This window comes from Sceloporus undulatus, chromosome 1, assembly GCF_019175285.1.
Source record: "Sceloporus undulatus isolate JIND9_A2432 ecotype Alabama chromosome 1, SceUnd_v1.1, whole genome shotgun sequence".
NCBI lineage: Eukaryota > Metazoa > Chordata > Lepidosauria > Squamata > Phrynosomatidae > Sceloporus > Sceloporus undulatus.
In genome coordinates, this window is record NC_056522.1 from 27,833,530 (window position 1) to 27,849,594 (window position 16,065).

A 16,065-nucleotide genomic window follows, 5' to 3' on the forward strand; every position below is an offset into this window, starting at 1 on the left:
ATGGACTCCTAGATCCCTTTCACATGTTGTCTCATTCAGCCAGGTGTCCCCCATCCTATATCTGTGCATTTTATTTTTCCGCCCTAAATGCAGTACCTTATATTTCTCTGTGTTGAATTTCATTTTGTTAGCTTTGGCCCAGATTTCAAGTCTATTCAGGTCGTTTTTAATTTTGATCCTATCCTCAGGGGTATTAGCTAATCTTCCTATTTTGATGTCATCCACAAATTTGATAAGTATGCTCCCAATTCTGTCATCCAGATCACTGATAAAGATGTTGAATAACACTGGCCCCAGGACAGAGCCCTGTGGGACCCCACTGGTCACTTCTCTCCAGGCTGAAAAAGAGCCATTGTTGAGCACCCGTTGGGTTTGGCCGGTCAACCAGTTACAAATCCATGTAACAGTTACCTTGTCTAGCCCACATTTTACAAGCTTGTTTGCAAGAATGTCATGTGAAACCTTGTCAAAGGCCTTACTGAAATCAAGATATACTATATCCACAGCATTCCCTTCATCTACCAAGCTAGTAATTTTTCCTCGTAGGGCATGGTTTCCAGACCCTTTATTTGTAGAGTGGGCCCTTGGTATCCACTGAAGTTTGGTTCCAGGATCAGCTGTGGATACCAAAAACCGTGGATGCTCAAGTCTCATTAAATGCAATGGCATAGTAAAACAATGTGTCTTGTATAAAATGGCAAAAATCAAGGTTTGCTTTTTGGAATGTATGGGTGTGGGTGTGTGTATTCAAGCTGTGGATGGTTGAATCTGTGGATAAAAAATCCATGGATGCGGAGGGATGGCTATATCTTTACTCTTTATTTATTTACAGTATTTATACCCTGCTCTTCAGCCTTAAAGGCTCTCAGAGTGGCTTACAATTATTCTTCTTCTTAATTAGACAGTTCCCTGTGCTCAGGCTTACAATCTAAAAAGACACGACAGAAAAGGAGAAGTGGATGGTGGTGGGGGAGGGGATCAAGTCCAGCAGTTCTTCTCTTCCTCTGAGGCCTGGAACAAGGCAGATGGATTGGAGGGAGGGCTCTGCTTCTTAATTGAGGCCAGGCCTGATGGAGCTGGGCCTACATCTCTCCCTCCAAGGACGGATGGCACCAGATGGTCTTGTCTAGTTCTTTCATAGCTGTCCTTCCCATTCCTAGCTTTCTAATTTCTTGACTGCAGTCTCCATTCTGATCGATGTTTAATCCTAGGTAAAGGAGCTCTTCTAACCACTAACTGGTTTTTCCTTGAAATTAGGTTTTATTGCTTTAAAGAGCAATCCTTTTTATAATTTCTTTTTTTCCATTTTTTTTTACTTGTAAACAAAATTACTCCCGAATGCTGACTACAACCTGTACCCATTTTTAAGGTTGAATTAAAAATTCTGCAAACTAGGGAGTAGAAGGCTGTAATAAGAAACCAAGCTATATTTTCAACACTGAGTTGGATTCAAATTACGTTAGTTTTGTTTTAAAATCATAGGTGCTTCGTTGAAATCAGTGGAACTAAAGGCCCGTTACAAACGGGCACCCTAGTACGCAACGAGCACATACTAGGGTTAGAAAGGGGCATCACTTCTTGACGCCCCTAACTCTAGTACAGACCCAGTCTGTTCAAAATGGCGGTGCCCTATACAGATGGGCACTGCCATGACTATGTCACCACCGCACCGCCTCCAAACGAGGTGGCGCGGTTGTGACATCGTCGCACCATGCGAGGGCGCCTAGAGAGTCCTTTCCGCGGTGCTAGAAGGAGCTCCGAAATGGAGCTCCTTCTGTGATTTGCATCGCTGGCGCAGCCTTTAGATCGCTATGACAGTGACGCAAGGGAGAAAGGGGCCGAGTGGCCCCTTTCTCCTCCTCCCCGCTGCCATCGGGTGTCCTTGGGGCATGAAGTGTCAAGGACACCCCTTTCCAGGCTGCGGGGAAGCGCTTTTGCCGCTTCCCCGCGGCCTGGAAAGCGGCGGATCGGGGCCAGAGGCTGTCGTTGTGGCAGCTGAGGCCCCGATACAGCAGGGAAAGGGCCGGTTACAGGCCGCCCCAAACGGGCGGTCTGTAACCCGCCAAAGTTAATTGTGATTAACTTGACCCATTGATTTGAACAGAGTTACTATAGGACTAAGTCTTGATCCAAATCATTTTACTTCTCTGGAGTAATACACCAATCTATTAAAACTTGGAAGGAAGTCTATTGTAAAAAGCAGGCTACAGTGACAGATCTTACTCTGTTAATATAAATGGGCAAACCATCCAGTTTCAGAGTGCATGTTGCAAAAGAATTGCACTAGGAAAAACAGTACTTAGAGGTTTTAGGGAGGTAATTGACTATACACTGCCTATTGGCTGTAGTTATATACAGTATCATTATCACCATCATCACTATTCCATTGGTTTCTTGGCTGAGGTGTTTTTTAAACATTAATTATATGTAAATGCTGGTCAATGAAAAATCCCAGAGAAAATGCTCATTAAAACAAGAGGTTAAGCAGATTGTGCATATTATGTAGCCAAATTGCAACATCTGGTTTGTGGATTTTAATACATGTGGATTGAGATTTTAGGAGTCTTCTGCCATGCCTTAGCATTTAGCACTGCACATATGGGATTCTCCTTTTGCAAATCATCCACCTCCCAGTGCCATGAATACCAGCTAATCTTATTTGAATGTTTTGTTCTTAGTATACATTATGACTCCCCATTATCCCCTAAAATGAGATTGAAGCAAAGATATATACCATATCTATACATTGTATGTAATATATAGTAGAAAATGTTTGGCAAAAACACCAAGCTGAACCAAATGATTTCTCTTTTATTCTATGACTCTGGAGACCAGCGTTCAAATCCTTGCTCAGCCATGGAAATACACTGAATGGCCTTTAGCGAATCATACTCTCTGAGCCTCAGTGGAAGGCATAGGCAAACCCCTCTGAACAAATTTTACCAATAAAGCCCTGTGATGAATTCACCTTAGGGTTGCCATAAATTGTAAAAGACTTGGTGGCACACTACAGCAACTAAAAATGATGATGACGACAATATAATATTTGAGGATAATTTCAGGGGTAGCCGTGTTGTCCATGCAGCAAAAATACAACAGAATCCACAAGATATCACTGCTTGTTGATTTTGGATGCTTGATGATAAAATTTCTGTTTCAAATCTTTCCTTTCTTGAGGTCTTAGTAACATTAGAAGGAGGTCTTAACTTCAAGTAGGCAGCATACTGTTTGAAATACATCTGAAACTGCCTTACTTTGAATCACAGCTTGGGAAAAGTTACAACTCCCAGAATCCTTAGCCAGGATGACCATAGCTGGAAGATTCTGGAAGTTGCAGTCTTAAAAAGTCTGGGCAGATAATTACAGTCGGCCCTTCTTATACACAGATTTTTACACACGGATTCAAGCATACACGGTTTGAAAATGTTCAAAAAAAGGATAAATTTCAAATATCAAACCTTGATTTTCCATTTTTTATAAGGGACACCATTCTGCTATGTCATTATATTTAATGGGACTTGAGCATACACGGAGTTTGTTATACACGGGGGATCTTGGAATCAAATCCCAGCATATAACAAGGGTCCACTGTAGTCCAACTAGCTAATCTACACTTGCCTTCTCATCAGACTCATCAATTTGCAGATATAGTTTTCACAAGCAGAAGGTAGCATATGCAAAGTATCTGTATTGGACTGGGTGATTGATACTGACCTACTGAAGTTACTCATGCAAAATCCCAGCCTTTATGTGACGCCCCTCTAACCTTCATTAAAAGTGTTCAGGATGCATAGTGGGCTGCAATGGGGAGGGGAGGGAAAAGCTCCCACTTGCAGTCATACCAGGAGTGGAAACATTGCTCCACTCTCATTACATTGGCTACAACCAAAGGAAATTGTGTTCTCCCTATTTAATCTGTAGCCAAGTAGTCATTCTTTGGAATGAAACAACCTTCTTTTTGTAGCTCTAGAAATATAATCCATCTATCCATTGCACTAAAAAAATTAAAGATATGTATTACCGTAAGCTAATCTTTTTTCTATTTTGCTCAACAGTTTGTTATATCATTGTATCTGCTGCATCTGTGGTAGTAATTTCATTCAGATGTGCAGGCTACAAGAATAATTTACTGTATCAAACTTTGCTGTTACTGGCAAATCTGTAACCTTACAAAAACTTTTTTGGGGAAATCAACATTTCCATTCATTTCAGATGATATTCTAACACATCAATTTTTATTGTTTATATAAAAAAGGGTAACTTGAAGTGGCATTTTGCTTTATGATCTCAGCATGAACAAATTCACTATGAATGTGGGCCAATGTCAATATATATTTTATACTGACATCTTTGCCTAATGAAGAAGCCAGTGAAGCTTCAAAAGTTTGCGTAATTTATTTTGTGCTTTTTAGTTGGCAAAGAAAGGTATAGATGTTTTGTAGACTTGGTATTTTGAAAGTCCAAAATGTGATCCAGGTTGACATATGTAAGTGAATAGTAATAATCTCTGATAGTCTTCGAAAGGCTGCAGTCATATATTCACTCACCTGAGTGAATACATAAATGTACTTCATGGGACTTGCTTCCCAGTGGACATTTATAGCTGGGGGCAACATATGGCCCTCTACGTGTCATTGGATTGTAGTTTTCTTCATCCTTCAGCATTAACTGTAGTGATTAGACCTGATGGGAACTGCAGTCTGGAACTGGCAATCTGAAGGGGCACTTGTTTCCAACTCTAATTGCATTGTATGTGTCAAAAACCCCACCATTAAATTGATGAAAATTAAGATTACCAATCTATTTTGGTATTACCTTTCTGTAGTGATGGGATTGCATGACATTTGAGGTAAGAAGCTATGTTAATGGTAGCACTGCTACTGGTAGGGTCTCCAACAACAGACAGATTTTGCTGTGGAGCCAGACTAAATGTACCAAACAACTACTGGGCGGCAGCAGTAGCAAGGGGTGGCTCTGGCAGATGATCTTTCAGCGAGAAGAGCACCATAACTGACTAAAGAAGCTAGTAATGCCATAAAAAAGACACTGATAAACCAATGCAAATGGGTTGATTCAGTCAAGGAAGCCATAGCCATGAGCTGACAAGACCTGTGCAGGGCAGTTGATGACCATGGATCTTGAATATCTCTCCTTCATAAGATCATCATATTTAAAGTTGTGTTGATGGCAAATGACAACAAGAACAAATGTGAATACAGTCAGCCCTCTATATTTACAGATTTTGTATCCATGGATTCAAGCTTCCATGGCTTGAATTTTTAAAAAAAAAATTGCAAAAAGCAAATCTTGATTTTGCCATTTTATATAAGGGATACCATTTTTCTATGCCACTGTATTCAGCAAGACTTGAGCATCCACAGATTTTGGTATCCACTGAGGGTTCTGCATCCAAATCCTAGTGGATAGCAAGGACCCACTGTATCTACATTCACTGGCATATTCCAAACAATGTAATATATATTCCAACCAATTGAATACACATATCCTACGCCTATATGTTACTTTATTCAGCTAGGATTGTTTATATTCACGTTTTGCATGTCAGTGTTCATCACTGAATGCTAAAGTTGACCTTATGGCTTTGTGTCCAGCTACAGTTAAAGAGCTGGATGATTCTCTGCACTAACCTCTTCCCCTTACCCCGCTGTCTCCAACAGCCAGTAAGAAACTGTGTTGACGGGAGGAGGTTGCAATTGCTAAAAGGTGGATTTGGGGAGCATGAGATAGAAGGCATGCCATAATTCTGCCTGACAGAAGTTTATGGTATCTCTTCCTGCTACAGAGTCCATTTATGATTAAGGAGTCCTATCTCGTATTTAGCATGACAACCCTAAGTGTAGGTTTGTATCCCATTTGCACTGCAGAATTATAATACTATCCTTCTTCTTTACCTGCCAATCGTCTCATCCTATGGGATCAAGGGGTGTGTAACTGATGAGCCATTGGAGTGCTCAGGCTAAGAATTCTAGCAGTTAAAGTGGAATAATGGCACTATAATTCTGTAGTGTGAATGGGTCCTAGTTCTGACCATGGCTCTTAAGGGACTAGAAAGTCCTGTTCCAGTTCATGATGGGAATTTAATTGTGTATTTTAAAACTTAGCAGAAATTTATGTACAAACATTATTTTTATCACAAAAAGCCTAAGGTATATATATAGAATATTGTTAAGAAATAATAATAATAGTGGTGGTGGTGGTGATGATGATGATGATAAAATGACCTCTAAATTGAAATGTGTCATTAAGAAACATCAGTTTGATTATTCAAAACACAAATAAAATGTAATACTTAGAGGGACAAGGTGGGTATTTATTGTAAGTTATACCTATTGCTCTCAATTATGGCCAGCTGGAACTTGCCTTTTAACATTCTCATGTCAAATACATTATGCCAACCCATTGTTCAACCCAGCAAAAATCAAATGAAGACAGGGAGAAGAGGAAGTTGCTTATAATATAGTCTATTTCTTTTCCTTTCTTTTAGAAGATAATATCCTTGTTTTCAGGCTCCATGTTCTGTGACCTTGCAGTGTAACTCAGAGGACATTTTTTTCTACATGCAAAAGCATTTCACTTTGTTCTTAGCAATGACGTTTAAAAATAGAGGTGGTCAATATGCATTACCGCTGAGATGGAGCTTTGTGTTTTAATATTGATTTCTGTTCCAAGTGCCCTCCAATACGTTTGTTTGGGTGAAAATGATCTATGAAATATATAACCAGATTTAACAACCAGATTTTAGAGAAAAAGAAAAATGCATCTGCAGTCCCTAAGGACACCGTTGACATGAAAATGACTGTTTTTTCTAAACTAAAAAGGCACAGGGAAATTGAGTTGTTCATTTGAAGAGGGATTTGTTGTTGATTAATTCTGGGATTGGTCTGATGCTTTTAAAATCTTGCAGAAACAGTAAAGAGTCTTCATATATTTTAAAGTCTACTTTTATGTGGCATAAGCTTTTGTAAACTACCACCACCATCCACAAAAGCAAATAACAAATAAATCCTGTTAGTCTAAGGTGACACAGGATTGTTTGCAGCACCTAAAATAGAGTCCTACAACTATCTTTGATAAATTATAATATATCAGGAATTCTAACAGACTAATAGCAAGATATTAAGGAAGAAAATGTATGCATTCCCAGTTGGAAATAACAGAGTTAGTATTTTTAGCACACAGAAATTATTTGTGCAGAAAAGGGAAGCTGCTCAGAAGAACTTTTTACCTTATGTGAATGCATAATTTCTGGACTTGGGTGTTTAGGTAATGTGGAATGCTTTTCTTTAAAACTATAAACAATTCTGTGGACATGGAAGATTTTTATCTCTGAAATTTACTGGAGTTCCCAAATATAGTGGGCCCTAGGTATCCACAGGAATTTGGTTCCAGGACCCCTTGTGGATAACAAAATCCATGGATGTTCATGTCCCATTAAATACAATGGCATAGTAAAATAGTGTCTCTTATATAAAGTGGGGAAAATCAACATTTGCTTTTTGGGATGTGTATTTTTAAAAAATATTTTCAATCCATGGATGCTTGAATCCATGGAAAAAGAATCTGTGGGCACAGAGAGCTAACTGTACTCCAGAAGTCACTCAAAGCAAGTGTTCTAATCAATATGCATTTAGGATTAATAATGATCATTTTTACACTAATAATAATTAATAATAATTTGTTTTATTTATATACCGCTATTCCAAAGATCATAGCGGTGAACAGCAAGTAAGCTAATTAGCAAGTAAGCTAATTTGCCCCCCAACAGTCTGGGTACTCATTTTAGCGACCTCGGAAGGATGCAAGCCTGAGTCGAGCTTGGGCCCTTTTGCTGGTCTTGAACTCGCAACCTTGTGGTTTTGAGTGAATGGCTGCAGTACAGGCATTTAACCACTGCGCCACCAGGGCACCAAAGCCACGCTGCAGTCCTAAGGGCTGGAGCGTGGCTTTGGCATAGCTTCTGGACTCTTAGGATGCATGCATCATTTAAACAGCATACCTCCAGTGTGACCCAAAACAGCTTTATTTTGGCCTGTCTATATGGGGGCTTTATCTGCATGCTGTATATTCAATGTGGCATATGCTTGCTCAAGTGGCTAAGACACTGACTCTGGTGATTGCAAGATTGGCAGGTTGGCAGTTCGAGGCCCGGGTGCCGCATGATGGAGTGAGCTCCCATCACTAGTCCCAGCTTCTGCCAACCTAGCAGTTCGAAAGCATGCAAATCCAAGTAGATACTGTAAATAGGTACCACTCCGGTGGGAAGATAACTGGTGTTCTATGCAATTATGCTGGCCACGTGATCACAGAGTAGTCTCTGACAACGCTGGCTCTTCTGCTTAGTAACAGAAATGAGCACTGCCCCCTGTGGTCGGACATGACTTGACAACCTTATCAATGGGGAATGCCTTTACTTTTACCTTTTACTGTATATGGTTTACCCTCATTGTGAAAGCACATTCTCATCTTCTCAAGCAAATAGCTTAAATTCTTATCACATCCTGACCAAAATGAGACAGATTTTGTAATGTGAAAGCTACACTTCACTAAAAAGAAGAAGCATTTACTCAAAGATTTACAACAACAATGTGTAAACTGAGGCTGCATTGTTTACCCACTTACTACAGAATAATTCCCATTGAATTTAGTGGCAACCAGTTCTGGCCACAGAAGTATGTGAAACACTATTACATTATTTTGGAGGGGGAGACCATTTTCAAAAAAAATGGCATATTTTTATTATTTTTATCTTGTGTAGTTAACTTTGTTTGTTTTTTTGTTTTAAAAACAATTTACAAACATATTTTAGATAAATAGTTTTATTCCAAATTATACCACCAAACTGAATCATAAAAATAGCCTCAAAAGCTAATCAAGTACAACTCCCCCAACTCTCACTTTAAAATTTGCCTGTCCCAATCAAATTTCACTAGTTCCCCAACCAATTAATACTATTGAAGCTGTGTAATGGATTAAAGTGTGTAGTTCTAGTTCGAATGCTTCTGAGACTCAAAGTAATCTGCATCAAGACAGAAGAATTCCTAAACAAAGAACTAGAGTTTGTGGATCATGTTATGGGTTTCCTGTCATACCAAAGCACACAAATCAGGTTGCTTTCTGCCGCACTTTCATATATCTGTTTGTAGCCCACATGGCTGCAATCATGGAGTGCTTTTCCCTTCCTTATTTAGTATATATGTATAGTGGTGCATGTGTAAAACGTTTACAATATAATGTGACAATAGATACTCAGGGTTGCATTTCCAGCCCTGGTAAAATAAATCTTTGTTTATGAATGTAAGAAGATTTGTACATCTCCCCCAGGAAGGATATATTATTTAGACTGTTGAGTCATGGGAGTGTCTGCCTGTAATAGTCAGTCAGGTCACATCTGCCATGTCAGTCAAAGCTCAGACAGCTGTTGCCTGTCATTATCATTGTGGTGTGGCATTGCCCATCCATCAACATTAAGAGTCAATGGTTCCCTATTAGGGATTTAGTGGCTGTACAGTACAGTTCAGATTTATATGTGTTTCCAGTGCCAATATTTGAAATAATTAGGAAAAAGGAATACAGTGGACATTTTAACATCCTCCATGCCGTGGTTTCTAAACTAACAATTTGATCAAGAATTTATTTATGCTCACATAGTATTGAATGTGCCCATGGCATTCTTTACTACTTCTTTTCTCCCCCACCCCCATTTTCTTTCTTTCTTTTTTTTGCTTAACTTGTCATTTCACAACTGATATAGACTGAAAAGTGTCTTTATTCACTCTGGAGTTTTATACCAAAGCTGGAGAATGTATAGCCTTCCAACTGTATTCAGTCTGCAACAGCTACCAGCCCAAGCTAGCATTGCCAAGGATGAGGGATTATGGCACCTAGTGGTGAAATACAGAGAAAAGATTACTACTTTTTTGCCTTTGTCAGGATAGTTGTTATAGTTTGTAGTTATTAAAAGGTCTGTTATGCATTGCAACACAAACAAAGATAATACCTATTGGTGATGATGTAGTGGTCTACCTAACCACTGTAGTAGAAGAATGAGGCAGCACCTTTTACACTGACTAGTAGTTCTGTTGTCTGCGTGAACTTTCATCAGTAACTTGTATCAAGTCATTTGCAACAATAGATACGTTGCCAGTTGTATACAAGTGAAGAACCAACATACCATTCTTTTAAAGGAAAGCAGAATATTTACTGTTCGTCTACCTATAACTGGCTATTTACATATTCCTAATCTGTTCCTCCAGAAAGTTGATGGGAAAGTTAGAGAATTTCTGAGCACGTAATTGGATTTTTCAGAAAAATTCCTGTATGAATAGTTTATAATTAACAAAGTAAAATAAAATCCTTTATAAGTACAAGGACGAGATGTCTAATTTGTCATACAGTGGTGCCTCGGGATACGAAATGATCGCGTTACGAAATTTCCGGGATACGAAAAAGTCGGATTGGCAAAAACTGTTTCGGGTTACGAAATATTTTTCGGGTTACGAAATTCATTTCGGCGCGAAATTCAAATGCTGCTATAGGCTTTCCAGTGCTAACGGAGTATTTCGGGTTATGAAATTTTCGGGTTACGAAAGGAATGGCAGAACGAATTAATTTCGTAACCCGAGGCACCACTGTATATAAAAACACTTAATGTGCTTTAGTTTTTTGTGGGGTTTTCGGGCTATGTGGCCATGTTCTAGAAGAGTTTATTCCTGACTTTTCGCCAGCATCTGGGGCTTTCCCAACAGATAATGATCACCAATTAGGAGACACTAATCCTCCTTTGCATCTCCTCCCACCCTGAGGCCCTGCCATGAACAACATAACAATACACAGATTAACATGGAAATCATTCCTGCCTACCCAGGGTCACATAGTGTGTGTGTGTGTGTGTGTGTGTGTGTGTGTGTGTGCGTGTGCGCGTGTGTGTGCAGCTCTCTTCTATGCCAAAATTCTCTGAAGATGCCAGCCACAGATACTGGCGAAACATCAGGAATAAACTCTTCTACAACATGGCCACATAGCCCGGAAAACTCACAAAAAACTATGGATGCCAGCCATCAAAGCCTTCAACTTCACATTAATGTGCTTTGTTTTAATGCCAGGAGGTTTCTGACAAATGACCACTTTGTATGTAATTTCCTTTATTTGTTAATTATTTTATTTTATTTTTACTCTACCTTTCTCCCAATATGGGTAAATAAGATATATAGAGAGCAGGATAGCCCATAGATCTGTTCAGCTACAGCCTTAGCTTTAAAGCCTTTTCTCTTTGAAATGTTAGATATTCTTCATGACACATTAAAATTAAAACTAAACTAAAATATCTAATTTTTGGCACAGCTATTTTTTATCATTGTGTGATCCATGTGATCTCTAGGTCTCAGCTTTTACAAAAAACATGTTTCTAGATACTCAAATAGCAAATGCAAATGTATGACTTCCTCATGGCCTGGATTCTGAAATTGCACTGGAAATTTATAGGTGGCTTGGCTGCAAATCTGCTGGACATGACCTATGTCTAGGGTGTGGATTGCCAAGATTGCAGCTTGAACCAGAAGTCATCAGTTCTGGTTGTGATAGCCTTTCATGGTGACACAATAGTTTATGCACTGGTAGTTTTTTGACTGGAAGACAGAGTGGTGTAGTGGTTTAAGTGTTGGAGTATGACTCTGGAGACCAGGTTTCGATTCCCAGTGTGGCCATAAAACCCGCTGGGTGACCTTGGGCAAGTGACATAAGATACATTTTTCAGCCTCAGGGGAAGGCAGTGGCAAACTCCTCTAAACAAATGTTGCCAAGAAAACCCTGTTATGGACATAGAGTCATCATAAATCAGAAAGGCACATAACAACAACAATTTTTAGATTAGATTACCAGAATTCATTATATGTAGGATACAATTCAGAAGCTGCAGCTACTGAAAACTGTATTAGGTAGATTGCTGACCAGAACAGAGACCATATTCTATCTGCCTAACAGACATTACACTGGTTGCCAGTATACTTCAGTCTGAATTCATGGTGCTAGTGATTACGTTTAGAGCCCAAAATTCTTTTGGAGTCTCAATAATCCTAAAAGAATTTTGCTGTATATATGACTGCCTGGGGACTTAGGTGTACTAGAGGTGCCTTGATCTGTTTAACACCATCAAAACACTGTGGGAGGGCATGAGAGAGGGTCTTCCATGCTGTGGTACCCCAGTGGTGAAATTCCCTCACCTTGGAGGTCCATTTGGTGCCAGTGTTGGCCTCATTCTGCCACCAACATAAAACTTGTTTTTTTTATTACTGCCTTTGGGATCTAACTGTCCCCCCATCCCATAAATGTTTTACACCTTAAGCTATTTTAACTTGTTAACTTGTTCCATATGTTTTGGTCTGTTTAAATTGTTTTTATGTTTTTAAATTCTATACTGTTTTAAAGTGTTTAAATTCATTTTATTTGCATGTCACCCTGAGAGCTCCTGAAGGGCAAATGATAAATATTTTAATTAGGAAGTACTGTAATAAGTAAATAGAACCAACATGGTATAGTGGTTTGAGTGTTGGACTATAGCTCTGGAGACCAGAGTTCAATCCCCTCACTTTGCCATGAGACTGGCTGAGTGCCCTTGGCCAACTCACATGCTCTCAGCCTCAGAGGAAAGCAATGACAAACTTCCTCTGAAAAAATCTTGCCAAGAAAACCCCATGATATGTTCACCTTAGGGTCGCCATAAGTCAGAAACGAATTGAAGGCACACAACAACAACAAGCAAATAAGACTGCCACTTGAATCACTTGCCTGGCAGTGTCTCAGGCTTTGAACTGGCCTCATCCAACTAGGTTGCTAGTTAGGCTTTCCTGGTAAGAGAAATGTAAATGGCTTACTGTTCAGTCTTGGTCCTGGTTTGAGCAACTAAATTGGGGTGACCAAAGTACAGCACGTATTTTTCTCACTTCCTGTTTGGGGGGGGGAAAGCTCCCAAGGATGTTAAAAGCATGCCAGAAATGCCCCTCACACCCCCTATAGGGCATTTGGGGGCAAAAAAATTTTTTTTCAATTGGGGAGTGTAATGGGGGAGTGCCCCCCCCCCAAAAAAAAATCTCTTAGAGGGTCAATGCCTCTCTGTGCTAGATTCTGGCACATTAACCACTTTTAAATTTTGTGTGATCTTTTAGATTATAAACAAAGGGGGTTTTGGGTGTGTGGATGGATATGTGCTTTGATTTTGGATTATTGAAAGAAAGACCCAAGCATCACATTCCTTACTTCATCCTTCAAAAAAACCAAAAAAAAACCAAAAACAACCTTTTAGATGGATATGCATAACTAAAAATCTGCATATTTGAAAAATTCACAGAAATATTAAAATCTATGGGGGAAATATGTTTTTAAAAGGCAATCATTAAGAGGACTGTTTTGAAAACATTGGGATAGATCTTACCTATATTATTTGCTCTCTGTTCTCTTTCTTTTTACATGTCAGGTTTTTAACTCACATCGGAGGAAATCCCAGTGAGATAGGAAAGCCAGAAATGCGGCAAAAAGTGGATGCAGTAGTTGAAAGAGAAGGGATGGAAGGAATAGCAAAAAGGCTGAACACAATAGGACAAACACTACAAATAATTATTGATGGGTTGACGCAGCCTGAAGGCTTTGACATCCGAAAAGGTAAGATGTTTAAATAAGGCACTGGCTCTGTTATCTCCATTTCACCTCTTTGGCTATTCATTTTTTTATTTGTAAATCCAGTATCATTCTAAAGTGGATGGATAACTCAACTCCCTTCATTTGTCTGGAGACGAAAGTATTGTATTACCCTGAGGAGTGAATATCAAGAGTTGGTTTTATAATTAAGAAATTTGAATCCTGTCTCTAAATCATGGTCCTTTAAAGCTATAGCAACAGTTTCTGTAGCTCATGACAGGTTCAGACTTCTTGGTGTTTTACCACACAGGTTAGGATCCCTAAACTGCCTGCACTTATTTAATTGGTTCACTGTTACCTTTCAAAATTTCTTATGAATCATCTACTTTTTTCTTCTTGAATAGTGCCCCAAGTATGTGACAGAAAAGCAAATGGTCACATTTCTGGTTTTTTTTTTCCTTCTGGGAATTTGGATTGCATATTTCTTGAAGGTTAGATGGACTGGAACAAATTAACTAGATGTAGATTTTTGCTGTAAGGTAAAATTTTGGTTATTTATTTAAAATATGTATATCCTGCTGTAACCAAAAACAACCAAGATGTTTAACAGTAGTTGGAAAATTGCATTCATTTTTTAAAACTGCAGCACAGAAAGTAGGAAGTGGTGTGTAGCATGAACAAACTCTGGCCCATGTCATGTTTACATATGTTCACATACAAATTTATTCTCTTCAATTTCTTTATCATTATTATTTTGTGATTTTCTTTTTCAATCCAAATGAACATTTGTGTGTGTGTGTGTGTGTGTGTGTGTGTGTGTGTACTTTCTGTCATGGTGTGTGTGTGTGTGTGTATATATATATATATATTCTCAGAATAAACAACTTTTAAAATATTTTGATGTATATTTTTACTACATTGTAACACATAGGAAGTGTGGAAACTTTAGAATCCAGACTTTAGTTCAGAAAATGTGGATCAGTCAAGTCTGGATCAATATTCATTAAAATAAAATTCCGTGCACATCTCTAGTTATGTGCCAGATGTCTTTAAGTACACATGAAAGGCTTGCAGAATAAGGAGTAAACAGACAGTGGGATACAATTAATTGGATCATGCCTTAGTTGAGGATGAGAGGTGTGAGTTTTCCAGATGTTTTTGGACTGCAGCTCCCATAAATTTTAGTTGTTTAGTCAATGAGGAGGAAGTTTTGAGAGCAGAAATTTAAGAATATCTGGAGTCTCGCAGTTACTAACTTTTGCATAGACCATGGCTAATGGGCAGAGAAGATGGACCAGGATAGTATGGGCTGAGCCCATGCTATTCCAACCTAAGTACTCAGCTGGATTGTTCCCTGGATTGGCATGGGGATGGGTATTTGTTTACATGCCCATCCCTGCACCACCCCAGTACCCACTAGTGACACATCCTCCTTATCTTGCTGTGCCATCTCTTCTGCTGAGAAGCCCCATTGCTGAGTCTGATGTGCAAACGGGCCCCTGGTTGCATCCACGTGGCCAAGCATGTCATTGCTGCATCAGATACAGTGATGGAAGGGCTTCTCAGTAGGAGTCACAGAACAGCAAGGTAAGGACTGCAGGGGGGCCTTTAAACAGCCAGGGCTTGCTGCAGAATTTCCAGGAGATTTCATGCAAAACAGGGATCAGATTGACTCAGGTTAAAGGCTGTTTACCCTGGGATTGGACACAGATCCACCAGATCCATGTCTGGTCTGTCAGGATCGGGCCCGATTCTGGCCCCCTGGTTTTCATCTAAACAGGATGACAAAAGAGCAGATGGAACCCATGCCTTTTGGCCCATGGGGACAACCTTAAGTGTGGTTTTGAGCAATAACACTACACAAATAAGTATACACTCTTAAAACCATAGCCATCATGAGAGTTTGGATGTCATGCTAAATTGGGCTTTAGTCTCACATGCTTCCACTGTTCCTCCTCTCTGAAATGGGTTATATTCTTTTTTTTCCCTCCTGAAACATAGCTTTCTGTGATTAATGTTATTAATGCACCTATGATTTGCTTTATTTAGTCAAATTCAAACTATGAGTTTTGAAGCGGACATGTTCAGACAATCTGAAGTTAACATTAACCATACTTTAGGGTTCAGATGCCATGCTGAATTATGATTAATAGAAACTAGAAATGAAATTTTCTAAACTCTTGCAGGCAGAACATGTTAGTCTTGGACTTAATAAACCTTACTCTTTTCATATTAAACTATAATTTCGTTGTTTAGCATGATGTCTGAATGCTGTGATACAGAGACAAAAAATATTTCCAAAAAAACTATCCCTATGTATCTCACTCTCCCAACAAACATACACTCCAAACTCTCAAAACAGAGTAAAGACCCCAAAGTAACCCCCAAACCCTGACATTGCTCCCTAGCTTCCAT

General features: G+C 39.2%; 1 protein-coding gene across 3 annotated transcripts in view; it reads left to right on the forward strand.

Annotated features, from left to right (window-relative positions):
* Positions 1–16,065, forward strand: part of SRBD1 (S1 RNA binding domain 1) — a 257,081-nt gene that overhangs the window by 233,144 nt on the left and 7,872 nt on the right. For all 3 annotated transcript variants that reach the window (XM_042472756.1, XM_042472748.1, XM_042472739.1), the window contains one exon: positions 13,490–13,674. In XM_042472756.1, the coding sequence (XP_042328690.1) occupies positions 13,490–13,674 (185 nt within the window). The remainder of the gene's footprint in view (positions 1–13,489; positions 13,675–16,065) is intronic.